This window comes from Festucalex cinctus, chromosome 8 (genome assembly GCF_051991245.1).
Source record: "Festucalex cinctus isolate MCC-2025b chromosome 8, RoL_Fcin_1.0, whole genome shotgun sequence".
Lineage (NCBI taxonomy): Eukaryota > Metazoa > Chordata > Actinopteri > Syngnathiformes > Syngnathidae > Festucalex > Festucalex cinctus.
Genome location: NC_135418.1, coordinates 14,108,711 through 14,122,582, shown reverse-complemented (window position 1 = coordinate 14,122,582; position 13,872 = coordinate 14,108,711). Strand labels below are relative to the sequence as shown.

At 38.9% G+C, this 13,872-nt stretch overlaps 1 protein-coding gene across 7 annotated transcripts in view; it reads right to left on the bottom strand.

Annotated features, from left to right (window-relative positions):
- Window positions 1-358: 358 nt before the first annotated feature.
- Window positions 359-13,872, bottom strand: part of cita (citron rho-interacting serine/threonine kinase a) — a 41,348-nt gene continuing 27,834 nt past the window's right edge. For 4 of the 7 annotated variants that reach the window (XM_077529727.1, XM_077529728.1, XM_077529731.1 and 1 more), the window contains 16 exons: window positions 13,604-13,741; window positions 12,746-12,926; window positions 12,552-12,643; window positions 12,365-12,469; window positions 12,092-12,261; window positions 9,435-9,515; window positions 9,213-9,348; window positions 8,871-9,010; window positions 8,693-8,785; window positions 8,509-8,617; window positions 8,267-8,395; window positions 8,045-8,125; window positions 7,876-7,954; window positions 6,949-7,131; window positions 3,698-4,085; window positions 359-2,070 (listed from right to left, as the gene is read on the bottom strand). In XM_077529727.1, coding sequence (XP_077385853.1) covers window positions 2,047-2,070; window positions 3,698-4,085; window positions 6,949-7,131; window positions 7,876-7,954; window positions 8,045-8,125; window positions 8,267-8,395; window positions 8,509-8,617; window positions 8,693-8,785; window positions 8,871-9,010; window positions 9,213-9,348; window positions 9,435-9,515; window positions 12,092-12,261; window positions 12,365-12,469; window positions 12,552-12,643; window positions 12,746-12,926; window positions 13,604-13,741 — 2,129 coding nt within the window. In that variant the 3' untranslated portion in view covers window positions 359-2,046. Of the gene's footprint in view, window positions 2,071-3,697; window positions 4,086-6,948; window positions 7,132-7,875; window positions 7,955-8,044; window positions 8,126-8,266; window positions 8,396-8,508; window positions 8,618-8,692; window positions 8,786-8,870; window positions 9,011-9,212; window positions 9,349-9,434; window positions 9,516-11,761; window positions 11,807-12,091; window positions 12,262-12,364; window positions 12,470-12,551; window positions 12,644-12,745; window positions 12,927-13,603; window positions 13,742-13,872 lie in introns of all 7 variants that reach the window. The other 3 variants (XM_077529726.1, XM_077529724.1, XM_077529730.1) reach the window with 1 other exon arrangement.

Genomic DNA, 13,872 nt, shown 5'->3' with positions numbered 1-13,872 from the left:
CAGTCGCTGTCAAATGAAACGCAGTTGATGGCCTCGCAGCAGATGTCAGGGGGTGTCATGTCGCAAACATAATGTGAACAGCCAGGTCACAGTTGTTGTTACCCGGAGGAGGGGCGCATGCTATTGTTGAAAGCAGCCCCTCCATTTGTGATTTGTGAGCAGCCAAAGCAAGCTACTGTGGCTGGAATGACGGGCCTTTGTCTCCCTGCAGGCTGAGTGCTGGGATGTGCCTAAAAATAGAACGAGCTCTTCAAACACAATGGACATGGACAAATGGTCACAACGCCGCTGGCCGGTAAAGCCTCGAGGTGATTAAGGAAGCCCAAGTGAGAGAATATCACAAATAAACACCACAAAGTTAAAAGTGAAGGGATATATTTAATATTCTCTGACCAAAATCTCTACAGGGAACTTGTTTTTAGCAGACATCGATATCATATCCAGCATTGAAGCAATTATGTTTCAGTGGAATGAAATATACAACTTAAAAGTGTACAAAAATAATAAAAACAAGAATGGCTAAAACAAACTTGTTTTTAACAGTGAAACCCCGTAGATACGTTTCACGAGTCACAGGGCTCGTTAGTGGGGCTTCACTGTTTTTAGATCAGCAGGAAATGTGTGCATTTGGTTTCTTTGATTGCGTGTAAAAAATAATAATATATATATATTTGACCAATTGCATCAACTCCAATACATTCAAGGAAGCTTTTACATTGAGAACTATCAAGGCGTCATGAAGTTGAAGAGCGTCATCATTATTGATTAACAAAAAAACCCCCAAAACCCCTCAAATACAGCATCTACTTTGTGTAAACACAATGTAACATATGTCACATTAGGATTTACAGAAATCAAAAATGAGCACAATGACAACAATAGATTTGATTTGAGTGCTGTACCAGCATTTTACACTTAGATTGCCTTTAAAACAGAGACCATTTGACCATTTGATGAATGGTGGAATTAAAACAGAACCCAAATGAGGCAGAAGCAGAAGAAAACACTCAAGTTGATTTCACATTGCCATTTACAAATCAGGGTAAACCAAATTATTTTCAACCACTACCTTAACCAATTTAGAGACGGAAGAGAGTCACACAATGCTGCTTTAATTTCTTTCTTTTTTTTTTCTTTTTCTTTGAATGGAGGTTTGCTATTGACAAAATGGCGGCGCTACACTAGTCTGAGCCATAATGCAATCACTTATAGACATTTGGACGTATTAAAAGAATACTTATTAGACATTCAAGAGGGCAAGTTATCACTTTTTTTCTTTAACAAAAATAGACATGGCTTATCCAGCCTTGAAATTCCTTCTCAATATATATTTATATATGTATATAAAATTAAGTCTTGTCTATTTACAGTCAGATAGCATTCTGAAGGATTAGAAAGGTCCTGCTCCACGGCTGCTCGGCATTGCGGGTAGTGCAGTTTTTTTTTTTTTTTTTGTTAACCTGTCCTCAGGAAGACAAGCGTCTGCTTTGCGGCTTTATTGATTTAATTCTTTTTTTTTCCGATAACCAATACCAATCTGTCCAAGTCAAACAGAAGATTAGCAGTGAAAATTGTAATTAGCTCTTAATGACAGCGTGTTTGACAGTCACAGATGCTCACAAAAACAAAATGCTACCGAGGCTGTGATGGAGCCAGAGTTTATTCGTCTATCAGTAACTGGTTCTGCTCATGTTATCGGCATTGTGAGAGTTTGCATTGCTACAGCTGAGCTTTTCTAGCAGAACTGCCTTAAGTTGAGTTGCTTTTCAACTTTAACTGAAAGCAGAGCTACTCCAAAACACAGCAAAAACACCCTGCTTGAGAAGTTGTTCATATGGCATTGAAGACATCGATTTGCTCCCCAAACAATTACTGTACCTCTTTCTTATGAAAGCTGTTAAGTTATTTCTTGTGTGGGCTTGCCTGCTTGGATGCCAATCAAAACAAATGTGTGGCAGTGTTTCCTTGTGAATTGGTGACGTTCTCTCTGATTTCTTCATCTTCAGCTGTTCCCGAAGATAAGTGTCGCTGTCAGACAAGAAGCTCCTAAACAGACGACTGGTCCCATACCTGTCCAATAGAGTCAAGACAAAACTAAATCACATGACGTACCATCACAACAGCCACAAGCACCAAATTCCCTGCAGCGCAGATAGGCCAAGCAATGTAGCGTGATCACCTGCAGCCATTGATGGCCAAGCACGGCGCATCATCACGAATCATTTTGAGTCTTGACCTCCGCTGAACCCTGGGGTTCGATTGAACCTCGGCTAAGAACCACTGCACTAGAGCCTAACTGAGGCTTTTGGTTAGTTGAAATCCAATTTGTATGGCCTTAGCATAGTTTGGTCTGAGACCGTTAGTAATAAACAAATCCTATTAGTGAACAACAACAACAGACACATGGGTTTTGGTATCCTAGTTTCATCACAGTTGGACACAGGAGGAAATTAGTGCTAGCTACACAAACCAGTAAATAGTCTAGCATTTCTTGGCTGATACACATGGGTGCTTTCTTGCAAAGATGAGACTGTTAGTAAATATTCATAGTAAATACCGAGCTGCAGCCAGGAGACACATTACATTAGCATAAATACTGGAAACAACTTCTGGCTCCTTCCAAAAGACTGGAAAGAAGCCACTTTAAAAACTCATTCATTCATCATGTTTATTCTACATTGACTCATAAATTTATATCCAAAATACGCACTTCCACTAGATGGCAGAAGGTCCATTTAACCTGTGTATCAATCTGTTGCCATTCATTCAACTGCTGTTAAACTGAACAGGCCCACACAATACAGATACATTTGGGAGTAAACTTCAATGAGATGTGGAGTATTTCAGTGTACATAAATCGGTGACCATTTTATCTGACGGCGTCCCATCAAGTGCCTTGGCTCATGAAAGATTAGGAAACACTGTATTAAGGCGGAAGTCAACCTTAAACATTCCTTTAAGGCGCAGTCTGCTGGTTTCACTCAGGAAAATGCACTTTTTAAATACATGATTTAAACAAACAATGTTATGTTAGGACAAAATCACCACCAAATATTAACCGAAACGCAGATGTGGAGACTGAGAGAAAGTTAAAGTGTGTACATCCTGTATTTAAAAAGTGCATTTTCCTGAGTGAAACCGGCATACTGGGCCTTTAACAATTATATGTTCTATGCAGACTCACTCGTCTAAATACGGTATTCTGATTAATATTGCATTTGTGGAATATGAGTTATGAAGCAAAATCCAGCCGTTTTTATCCAACTCAGGGGGTGGCCATTTTTTTTATTTTTTATTTTTGTAATCACTCATTCACACACAAGCTCACTTCATGTAAGCCACATGGGTCTCCCAGGAGGAGGCGCGAACCCACGCCAACCGGCACCAACGGCAAGTGACGGTTGGGGTGGCCATTTTGCTACTTGCTGTTGCCTGAAGATGACATCACAGTTGCTCAAGGCTCAATCAGTGATCAATCACAGCTAACCTGTTTTCTGAAGCTGAGGTGTGATTGGTTGTTACCTGAGCAAATGTGATGTCATTTTCAGGCAAGAGCAAGGAGCAAAATGGCCGCTTTCTGATATGGATAAAAATTGCTGGATTTTGCTGCTCAGCTCATATTCCACAAACCCAATATTAACCAGCACTGTATTTAGACTTCCCCTTTAAAGTTTGATCAGATTTCATATCAACAGACCTTAGCAACGGGGTTGATGGGCGTGCGTCCAGAACCAGTATGAAGCCTCTGGCGCTCCTCGAAACGACCCGGCGACCTCTCCCTGCGGACATCCATCATGCGCCCCGGGGAGCGCTCCATCCGGGGGTCCGCCATGGCCCTCGCCGGGGAGCGCTCTAAACGAGGGTCGGCCATGGCTCTGCCGGGAGACGCGACTATCCGGTTCTCCAGCATCCTGCCAGGAGACTTCTCCCTCTCCAGAGGACGGCTGGGGGACTTATCACGTCGAAACTCGGTGCGGGCTTCTCGATAGCGGTGGGGTGTGCCGGGGTCTCCGTGGGCAATGGGGTTGGCTGCCAGCCTTTTGGAGATGTGCTCGTTGTAGGAAGGAGGCCCGCGTTTGTTCGGGCTGTCAGGGAAAAGGATGAAGGTAACAACGGGAAGTGTGTCCTGGATGATGAATCAAGACTAACAATTCTAATGGAAAACTGAATGTTTTGTATTATAATTATCAAAACTTGTACCTGAATAACTTATCCACATTTTATGAAAAATGTACTTTTTAATTGTACAAATATTTAGGCCCACCCATTGTGGAAGTAAACCGTTAATATTTTATTTCAGTATCTTCTTTTATCTAAAAATGTGTCTTTGAGTCAGTCATTCTGCACTTTCCCACTAGTATAGCATGGATATCAAAAGTCTGCACACCCCTGTTAAAATGCCACGAAAACCCTCGCCCATGTGCACATTTACACTGCGCTCTGCGCCAGACTTGCTTGAAAGTAGGGCCCCTCAATCTCAGTTACGTTTTTTTTTAAATCTAAAAATTTAATTATTTAGTTGAATTAGGCAGGTTATTGGTCACATTAATGCTGAATTATTATTATTTTAAATATATATATATATATATATATATATATATATATATATATATATATATATATATACTGTACTCTCGAGTGGGATGGCCTCCTTTGTCCACCAGGAGGTTGACTCACTGGTACATTTTTATTTACAAGGCTATGCTTGGACTGCTGCCCTCTTATATTTGTAATTTAATCACATTGAAAAGTGTTGATTCTTATGCTTTGCGTTCCAATGATCTTTTGTTGCTCTCTGTTCCATTTGCCCGCACTGAGCTGGGGAAAAAGGCTTTTGTTTTCTCTGCCCCTTCTGCATGGAACATGTTGCAAAAGGACTGGAAACTAACGGAACTTGTTTCATTGAACGATTTTAGATCCAGATTAAGAGCACTTGAGACGGACTCATTGATTTGTAACTGTTTTATATAATTTTTATGTGATTGTAAGTGAAACTTTTATTTGAAACTGTAATGAAAACTGTTTTGCTGCCTCTTGGCCAGGACTCCCTTGAAAAAGAGGTTCTTAATCTCAACGGGACTATCCTGGTTAAATAAAAAATAAATAAATAAATAAATAAATAAATAAATAAATAAATAAATAAATAAATATATATATATATATATATATATATATATATATGTGTGTGTGTGTGTGTGGGTGTGCGTATATCTTGGCCAGGACTCCCTTGAAAAAGAGGTTCTTAATCTCAACGGGACTATCCTGGTTAAATAAAAAATAAATAAATATATATATATATATATATATATATATATATATATATATATATATATATATATATATATATATATATATATATATATATATATATATATGTGTGTGTGTGTGGGTGTGCGTATATATATATATATATATATATATATATATATATATATCGGTCTGAAAAACTCAGTTTCACTTCAAGTGTGCTACCCTTTCAATTAAGTCAAAGTAAAAAGGTAAGCAGAGCTACATTAGGTTGAGTTGGATTGACAAATTAGCATAAAGTAATATGTTATAAAAAAATAAAATAAAAAAATGCACAAAGGCATCTTTCTAAGGCAGCAATTGCAGTAGGTTAGAGCAAGACAATTTATTTACTACTCCATGACTGATGGATCAGCGATTACGATGGGAAAACAAAGTATCAAGAAAACACAATGAATTGCATCAGAGAGAGGATTTAAGATGTATTTCTTATTTGTACAACTTATAGCCCTGGCCTGTACTCTGACTGCTTGGTGGACTCGTGGCCACGGGGTTTGTATGGCAATGCAGGACTCAGGTTGCTAAACTGATTGAACATGGGAAAACTCATTGGAAAAGCTGACGTACTATATATTGAAACAAGTAGAAAATAAAATAAAAATGGCTCTGGAAAAGACTAGAGCAGCTCAGGGCAGACCGCAAAGCCTGCTTTCAAATCAGCATTTTTTTCTCCCAGTGGTAACACCATCAAAAGCAAGCTACCCATTAAATCATTTTCTACTGTTTATCCAGTTCAGTCACAGGGAAGCTGGATCTTATCCGAGCGGTCTGTTGGCAAAAGGCAGACAGGCCTGGACCGGTCTCCAGTCAGCTGCAGGGTATGTCTACGTTCATTCAGCGCTCAATGACTCCTCAAAAGCAAGCATCACATTGTAAGAGATCACTTCACATAAAAAAAAATAAAATGAAAAAAATAAAAAATGTCACACATTTAGTCTTTATTTAATTATTAACTCCCCTCCACATTTACATGTTATATTAAAAGTGATTGTTCTGTTTAAAGTTATCTTATGATTTATTACATATAAAAAATGATTTCTTCCTCCTGCAAAAAGAAAAAAAAAAAAGAAAAAAGGAAAATGCAGTTGTCACTGGGAAAAAAAAATATTAAGGTCAAACTTAACCATCACCAACTATGCATGCCAACCTGTGCCCTGCAATGCCCACCACACCAGTAGTGTCATCACCTACTCCCACTCTTAACATTGTGGCGGACCAACCATGACCAACGACAAGTGAATGACAAATGCTAACACACAAAATAAAAGATTAACAAAAGAGCTACATTTTACTTTCACATCAGCCTTCGCTCTTTCAGCACAGTTAATCAATCAGTGGGGTTTCTCTCTGAGAGTTGACTCATAGATTATAGATAAATTAAGTGGATTTAATTCAGCTTTTCGTCAAAGTAAACAGATGCTAAATCTAACTTCAAGGTGTAGAAGCTCAATCAATATCCAAAATTTCCCTTTTTCGTTTCAGGGTGATTGAATGTTTGTTGTTACTTTGTTTACATCTACAATTAAAGCAACCAGACTTTGTTCCAAAAACATGGAATGATTTGCACAATTACAACATGCTGAAGGTGGGGGGGAAAAAAAAGTGCAGTCCACATCGTGTGTGAAAACAAACGGTTCTCACCTGCGTCCGGAGCCGCAATGCTGCAAGTCTCCTCCACCATCCTGGTTCTGAATCAAGTTGCCCTTACAGCAAATTACTCGCAGTTTGTTCTGATATGATGAGGCCAAGTAAATGGCGCCGGAGGAGATGGCCGGGCCAAGGTAGCGTGGGTTTGGAATGTCCAGGTGCGCGTATGAGTGGGACCTGAAAAGAGTAGAAATGCTCAGGACAAAAGTCTTGGTAGAAATTGGATTCGGTCATAAATACAAAGTAAGGCAAAAATATACACACTCACTGTGGTTAGAGTCACAATATTTTTTTTGTTCTATTCACTACACTTTAGGGCGCCATGACAATGTAAACAATGTAACAAAACACATTGTTAGGGCACGTCAAGAAGAGCATTCTATTTTTTACCGCATGTTTAGAGAGCGTATTACAGTTATTGTTTAAACATTGTGTAAGTTGCATGTTTGGGAAATAAAAGATACGTTTGACTGTTAATTCATATGTCCGTCTATAGCTAATATTAAACAATTATACAACTGTTTAAAGTTGTGTAAGTTATCTTTGTGGACTGAACAAACATTTTTCCAACTGTTAATTTCCATGTCCACCATTATCTAAACTATAACACACTTTACAGTCCTTATGTTGACATTGTTACCGATTTAAGTTACTCATTTTAATTTAGTAGTGTTGTTTCTTTGTCTTGAATCACACTTTGGGTATAATAAGAATTTGCATTCATGTACAATAAATGTAGTATCCTTTTACATCAATGTTACTATTTCCTACATCAGCTGATACATCAGCCAACATATCAGATATCGGCTGGGAGCACCCGCAACCTTGAACAGATTAAGCAGTAGTGAAGTAGCTCCCAATATTGATATCGGCACCAGCCCCAACAATTCCATATCAGTGGATCCCGAAAAATAAGCTTACCCTAATGCAGAATGTCCCTGAATCTCAATCACATCCAGAGAGTTGAAGTAGGTCACAAACAGGTATGGCTCTCTATAGGCTGAAAGGTCAAACTTGCATTCAATATCACGACATGCTGATAAGAGGATATTATATAAAATGCAATATCATCCAAAGAAGATTCACTGACCAAATGACAAAGGCAAGCGGCTCCACTTGATATCATCAGTTCTACTCCTGCGGCCGTACGCATCCACAAAAACGCCAAACTCTGCAAATAAAAACATTTTTTATTGGCAAGTTCAAATAAATCAGCAATTTTTTTCAGATGGTGGGAACACTCGACAGGTCGCATATGAGAAAAATGTGCAAATTGCTCAGTTTCATTGGCACACAGAAAAGATCATCTCACCATGGAAACAGAGCAGGTACTCCTCCTTCTGAGGAGCCGTTGTGACCTGAATGATTGAGATGGGGAAGCTGTGGGAGGATGCGGCAAACACAGCAGAGGCCAACGTCACATCGTTTTTATCCAGAAACTCTGCAGGAACAGACACACGCATTACTCAAGCGGCTCAGTCAGGTTGAAGTGAACACACAATACTTTCGATTAAATATCAAGATGTAATGGATAGACCGTGGTGGATGACAAACCTTCTAGCGCATACTGCTTCATTTCAATTTCATAGAATTTGTTGGTGCCGATGATAATACTATAGCCAGTGAAGTGGATACAGCTGCAGGGCTCTGAGGTCTCAATTTCCTTTAAATAAAGTCAAAAGTTGAACAATATTCATTCCAAGAATAAAGCACAGCCTTCGACTGTATGCAGACGTACCTTTCTGATACAGAACTTATTGAGGCTTTCATTAAGTCGCAGGATTGTAATTTTATTGGGCATAGCAGCACAGATACAGATCCCATTGTCAATCTGTGAAGAGGGGGAAGGGGTTAGTTCAACTTCATCTTTGCAAACTGATGATTTCACTCCATATGACAAAAATAATCTAAGTGACCTTTCCAGAGGAGAAGAGGTGGCACCCCTTCACTGTCTCGAAGATGAAGGGGTTGAGGTCAGGTGGAGCTGGGAGATGGGACTGTGATAAAGACTGTTTCACCTTCTTGATCTCCACCAAACACAGGGCGCGATCCTCTCCTGGCAGACACATTCAGTACAAATACAGGACATTAAATTTATAGATATTAAGCTTTATACATGAAGTGCAAAATGAACATGCTGCATACAGGGAATAGCATAATTAATGAAAACCTAAATGACTTGGTAATTAAAGTTAGCTGAGAAAAAAAGAAGACATCATTAGGAGAATTGCAATTCCTGAATGGCTTCATTGACTAACCAGTGATCATCAACAGCTTGTCGAGCTCCCTCAGGATCTGAATCTGGAATACGGCGGTCAGGCCCGGAATGTGGGTTAAGGAGTTCTTTATGACGTTCAGCGCATACAAGCCCTCCTCAGAGCCGACCAGCACGATCTAAGGCGAATAACAAGGTTACAAACCCGCAGGTGGATGGTGCAGCCGCCTAATGGCAAGCTTATATTAAACGATTACGGCAGAACCTGGTCAGTGAGAGGCAGAGTGCAGTTGATGTCCAAGCGGTCATCACCCTCCAGCTTCAGCAAAGAGTTGCCCAGAAGCTTCTGTAATGACAACAAAGTACAAGATGTGAAGAAGGAAACGAGGCAGGCATCAAAAGATATTTAGCAACAATGACAGCCAGCTCTCAAACACCTGATTTCTCAATTAACAAGATCAGTTTCTGCAGGTATCAGCAAGTCTAGGTTAATGGATTTTTTTTTAATGCAACTTTAATTTATTTAATGCCCACAATTTCCACAAAGTACTGTATAGTGTATACACAGGCACACACATAGGTAGATATTGTTTATATATAAGGCTACCAGTTGATTACAATTTTTAATTGTAATTAATTGTATGATTTCATGGGAAACGTGATTAACTACATATTAATTGCACATTTTATCTGTTTGAAATGTAGAATAAAATACATGTACATTTTTAAAGTTTTCATACTCTTGTTAATTAATATATAGTAAGTGGACAAATATGATTACAAAAAACAAATGTGGTTGTATCTTAATCACAGACAGTAATTTTATAGTACAGTAAGTAATTTATAAAGTTACTTTAAGATAAAAAGATACTAAACACGAACAGTTAAAAGGAATGTGATTCATACATGTGTGTTGAGGTAATTTTCTGCCACTAGATAGGATTAGTGTTTTGGTAACAGGAACCGCAAGTTTTCTTTTCAAATCTAGAGCAATTGGTATTTGTAATATGAAGCAACTCATTGACCACTTTTTTCATTGTAAATTACAATTACCAGTACAAACAAGTATCATAAATATCTTTCTATCACATCTATTACTGCTAAATTTCATTATAGAGACTCGTCTGTACAGCATTGTATGTAAAATAAAGCATGAACGTTTTTACATCAATTTAAAATTTTAATGTCTATAGGAAATCGTATTTAATGATTTTAATGCCATTTTAGGCCTTAATTTAATTACTTTTAATGCTTTTTAATGACCTGTGGAAACCCTGAAGATACAGGAAAACCCACTGTACAGATATTAGCAATTCTCCTATATAATTATAGTTTATTTAAACAAATGTGATTGCTCGGGTGCTTACAATTTTTTACTACTTCAGCTATCCATCAGACTATTTATAGTTTTATAATTATTCCCTGGGTGAATACAAAAGCATCACAGCAGCACCAGTAACAGCAAGAGGGGAAAATGAATCAATGCATGCTGTACTGAGGTACTGCAAACAGGACCATGACAGTTGAAGAGGTGTGGGAGGCAAGGCAAGTATAGGTAAATCTAAAAATATCTATATATTTTTGTTCGGAGCAGTGATAGTGAATGCCAGCCAAGCAAAAATATGCTTATTAGCTGCAAATCTCTGTAGAAAATGTCTAAAAAAAAATCTACTTGAGCAAGCGTTGAAACATTAATAAATGTGTGTTTATAACACATCGACTTCACATTCTTCACACACATCTGGCTGTAGGTATTTAAAAAAAATAAAATAAAAATCTGTCTAAAGTGTGCATTTGTTTAGAAATGCTATCTGTAGGGTACCGGTAAACACATCCAACAAACACTAAGGGCAGAATAATATAGATGAGTTGTGCAGATTATCCAAATTTGATTTGAGTCTGCAACTGAAGGTAACTAACCTGCATTTAAAGTGTTTCCCCATATATGGCTTTGACTTTTAACATGTAGTTTAAAGGGAATCAATGAGTAAGCAAAACATTCATACCATTTCCATATAAGTTACATTATTAATAAATAGGTACATAAGTCGAATGTATAATTACTTTAAATGAATAATTAAAGCAAACAAACGCATTACTGAAATTGCATGTTTTCTGTAAATAAAATGGCCACAAAAACACATTAATTGTCTGATTTGTCAAATAATATAACAGTGTCCAAGCATCATAAAAATCTGTGAGACACCTTTGTCATCTCCACAACAATAATCATAATAATGAAGCCAAGCTTTGTTAAAATTCATTTCCAAGGTACAATAAAGTTGCAAAGAGCTTGTGTGTGTATTCCAGTGAAAGAGCTGAAGCAGCACGGCTCTTGCAGAAGCATGCATAGCACAGCATGCTATTGGCCAAAGGTGTAGAGTTCCATTCAGACCCATGCATTTTGCACAGTATAATTTAAGTGCACTTTAGGCCACTTAAAACAGCGACTATGGACCCATTTATCAGCCTGGTTCTGTGTTCTCCTGCACAGAGCAGTGATAGTGTTCTATGCATGGACAGGTACAGCAACTACATGCTCAGCCAGTTGATCACTGAAGCCCTAGCATTCGTGCAGCTTTCTTACTGTACCTGAACCAGGGGTGATAGGTTCTTCTGTCTTTTAGAAACACCTGCCTACAATGGTCCACACAACCGCATTAAATGGGGATACAAACAGCACATGACGACAGTAACGAAGACAATGAAAACACACAAAGAGAATATGCGGTTTGTGATCACATGCATAGAGAGAGAGAAAAGAGGGAAGAGGAGAAAAAGAAATGAAGGCATTGGCTGATGTTGGGGGCATTGAATAGAGTTGACTTAAACCAAAACAGTACACACCTCCCTTGAGTTACGTTGCAATTTGACATTTATTATTAGAAATTAAATTACACAGACAATCGCTTTAGCACTTACAGCGTCCGAATCCCCTTTGTCTTTAGATCCACGGCTACCAGCCACCACAGACTCCAGTACAGCCACCCAACGCTGTTTGTCCGGGAAACTGGGAGCCATGAAGTAGAGAGACTGGCCTGGCCAACAAGTGGTGTGGGGGTGTGACTCCAGCTTCAGAATGTAAGGGATGTCTGGATACAAACACCCAGAAAATGTAGATTAAATATTTCAGATAGGCGGATATACTTCAAAAGAGTCCGAGTGCTGTAGTATTGGCCATCAGTGAACCACTACCTGACTTTGCAGTGTTGATGAGCTCAGAGGCTCCAACAGCTCCATGAACAGTTACCTCTCCGTCAGGTAGACAAAGCTCAAACTCCTCCTCCGCATTTACACAGTCTAAACAGGACATGTCAAATTAGCTTCGTACTGGATTTATATTTGACGTTTCTTTATAATGTCAGCAGAAAAAGATGGTGACCTTCTCTGGGCTCTGTGTCATAGGTTGATATTTTGGTTCCATCGAGAACCACATACTTCGTCTCCCAGCCCTGCTGACCACGCTTGCCATTTCTTTTTTTGAATCAATCAATAATATAAAGGTTAATATATAAATACAATAGCACGGTGCATTAATGCCCAATGGCCAGTATGTCAGGAAAGTGAACCAGTAACCTTGGCTGCTTCATCCATCCCTCCAAGCGAACATGCCCACTAGCTTCCTTGACCTGAAGTCCAGGGGAGCTTGCCTTCTCTCGACATAAAGCCTCAGAGAAGTGGGTGGCATACTCAGCTGGCAGGCCACAAGTGGCTGGAAGGCATGGCGAGCATTTGGGATGACAAAGGGTGTGGCATTCTACAGGAAGGGGGGGGGGGAAGAAAAGTCAGGCATTATTCTTTAAATTAATTTACAGAAATACAGAGTAGAAACTTTTCAAATGTTTAAAACACATTGAACACACAATTCCACTTTAAATGGGCATTATAGACTTAATTTAAGTCTAGGGCAAAAGATGTAGTTATTTTATCTTTATGTATAGCAGAATGCAACATACAGAATTGCCAGCCATAAACATTCATCCATCAATTTTCTACACCGCTTTCCTTCATGGACAATTTAGAGCAGGGTTACCAACGTGATGGGGGGCGTTGCAACAGATTGATGGATTTCTCCATTCAATTCAAGGAGGAAAATGATTTGAGATGGGAGTGTTTTAAGTTACGAGTGTGGTCACCAATGTACTTACGGGCTGAAGTTTTGTGTTTGAAGACTATAATAACAAAAAACTATGCCAAGTGCAGATTACTCCTTTTAGCAGGAATATTCTGCTCTCAAGCTTATTTATGTTAAATTATGTTACAATATTGTTATTTTGACACGATAATATTTTTTCCAAACAGGCCTGGTTATAGTCAACAAAAATTCTATGTGAGATAATGTGGGTTGGAGAGATGGGTTTCAAAGACCAGCCAGTAATTCTGATAAGACTGGAAGACTATCTCTCGGCTGTTCTCTGAAGGAGAGACACCAACCGAGACAAGTGGCAGCCTGGCGTCCAAAATGCACAGTGTCCAGGCAGACGGCACATTTGGCTGCCCTCATGTTGAGACCCACAGTGAAGCGATGGGGAATGTTGTGGTGCATCCTCTCCTTCACGCGACGGCCAAACTCTGCAATTTAAAAAATAATAATAAAGAAAAAGAGAAGAACAGCTGTGAGGAGAAATTAAGATTAATGACCTTGGAGAGGAACAAGCATTTCACAAAATTATTTTGTCATCGTTCGCACGGTGAAAATGACT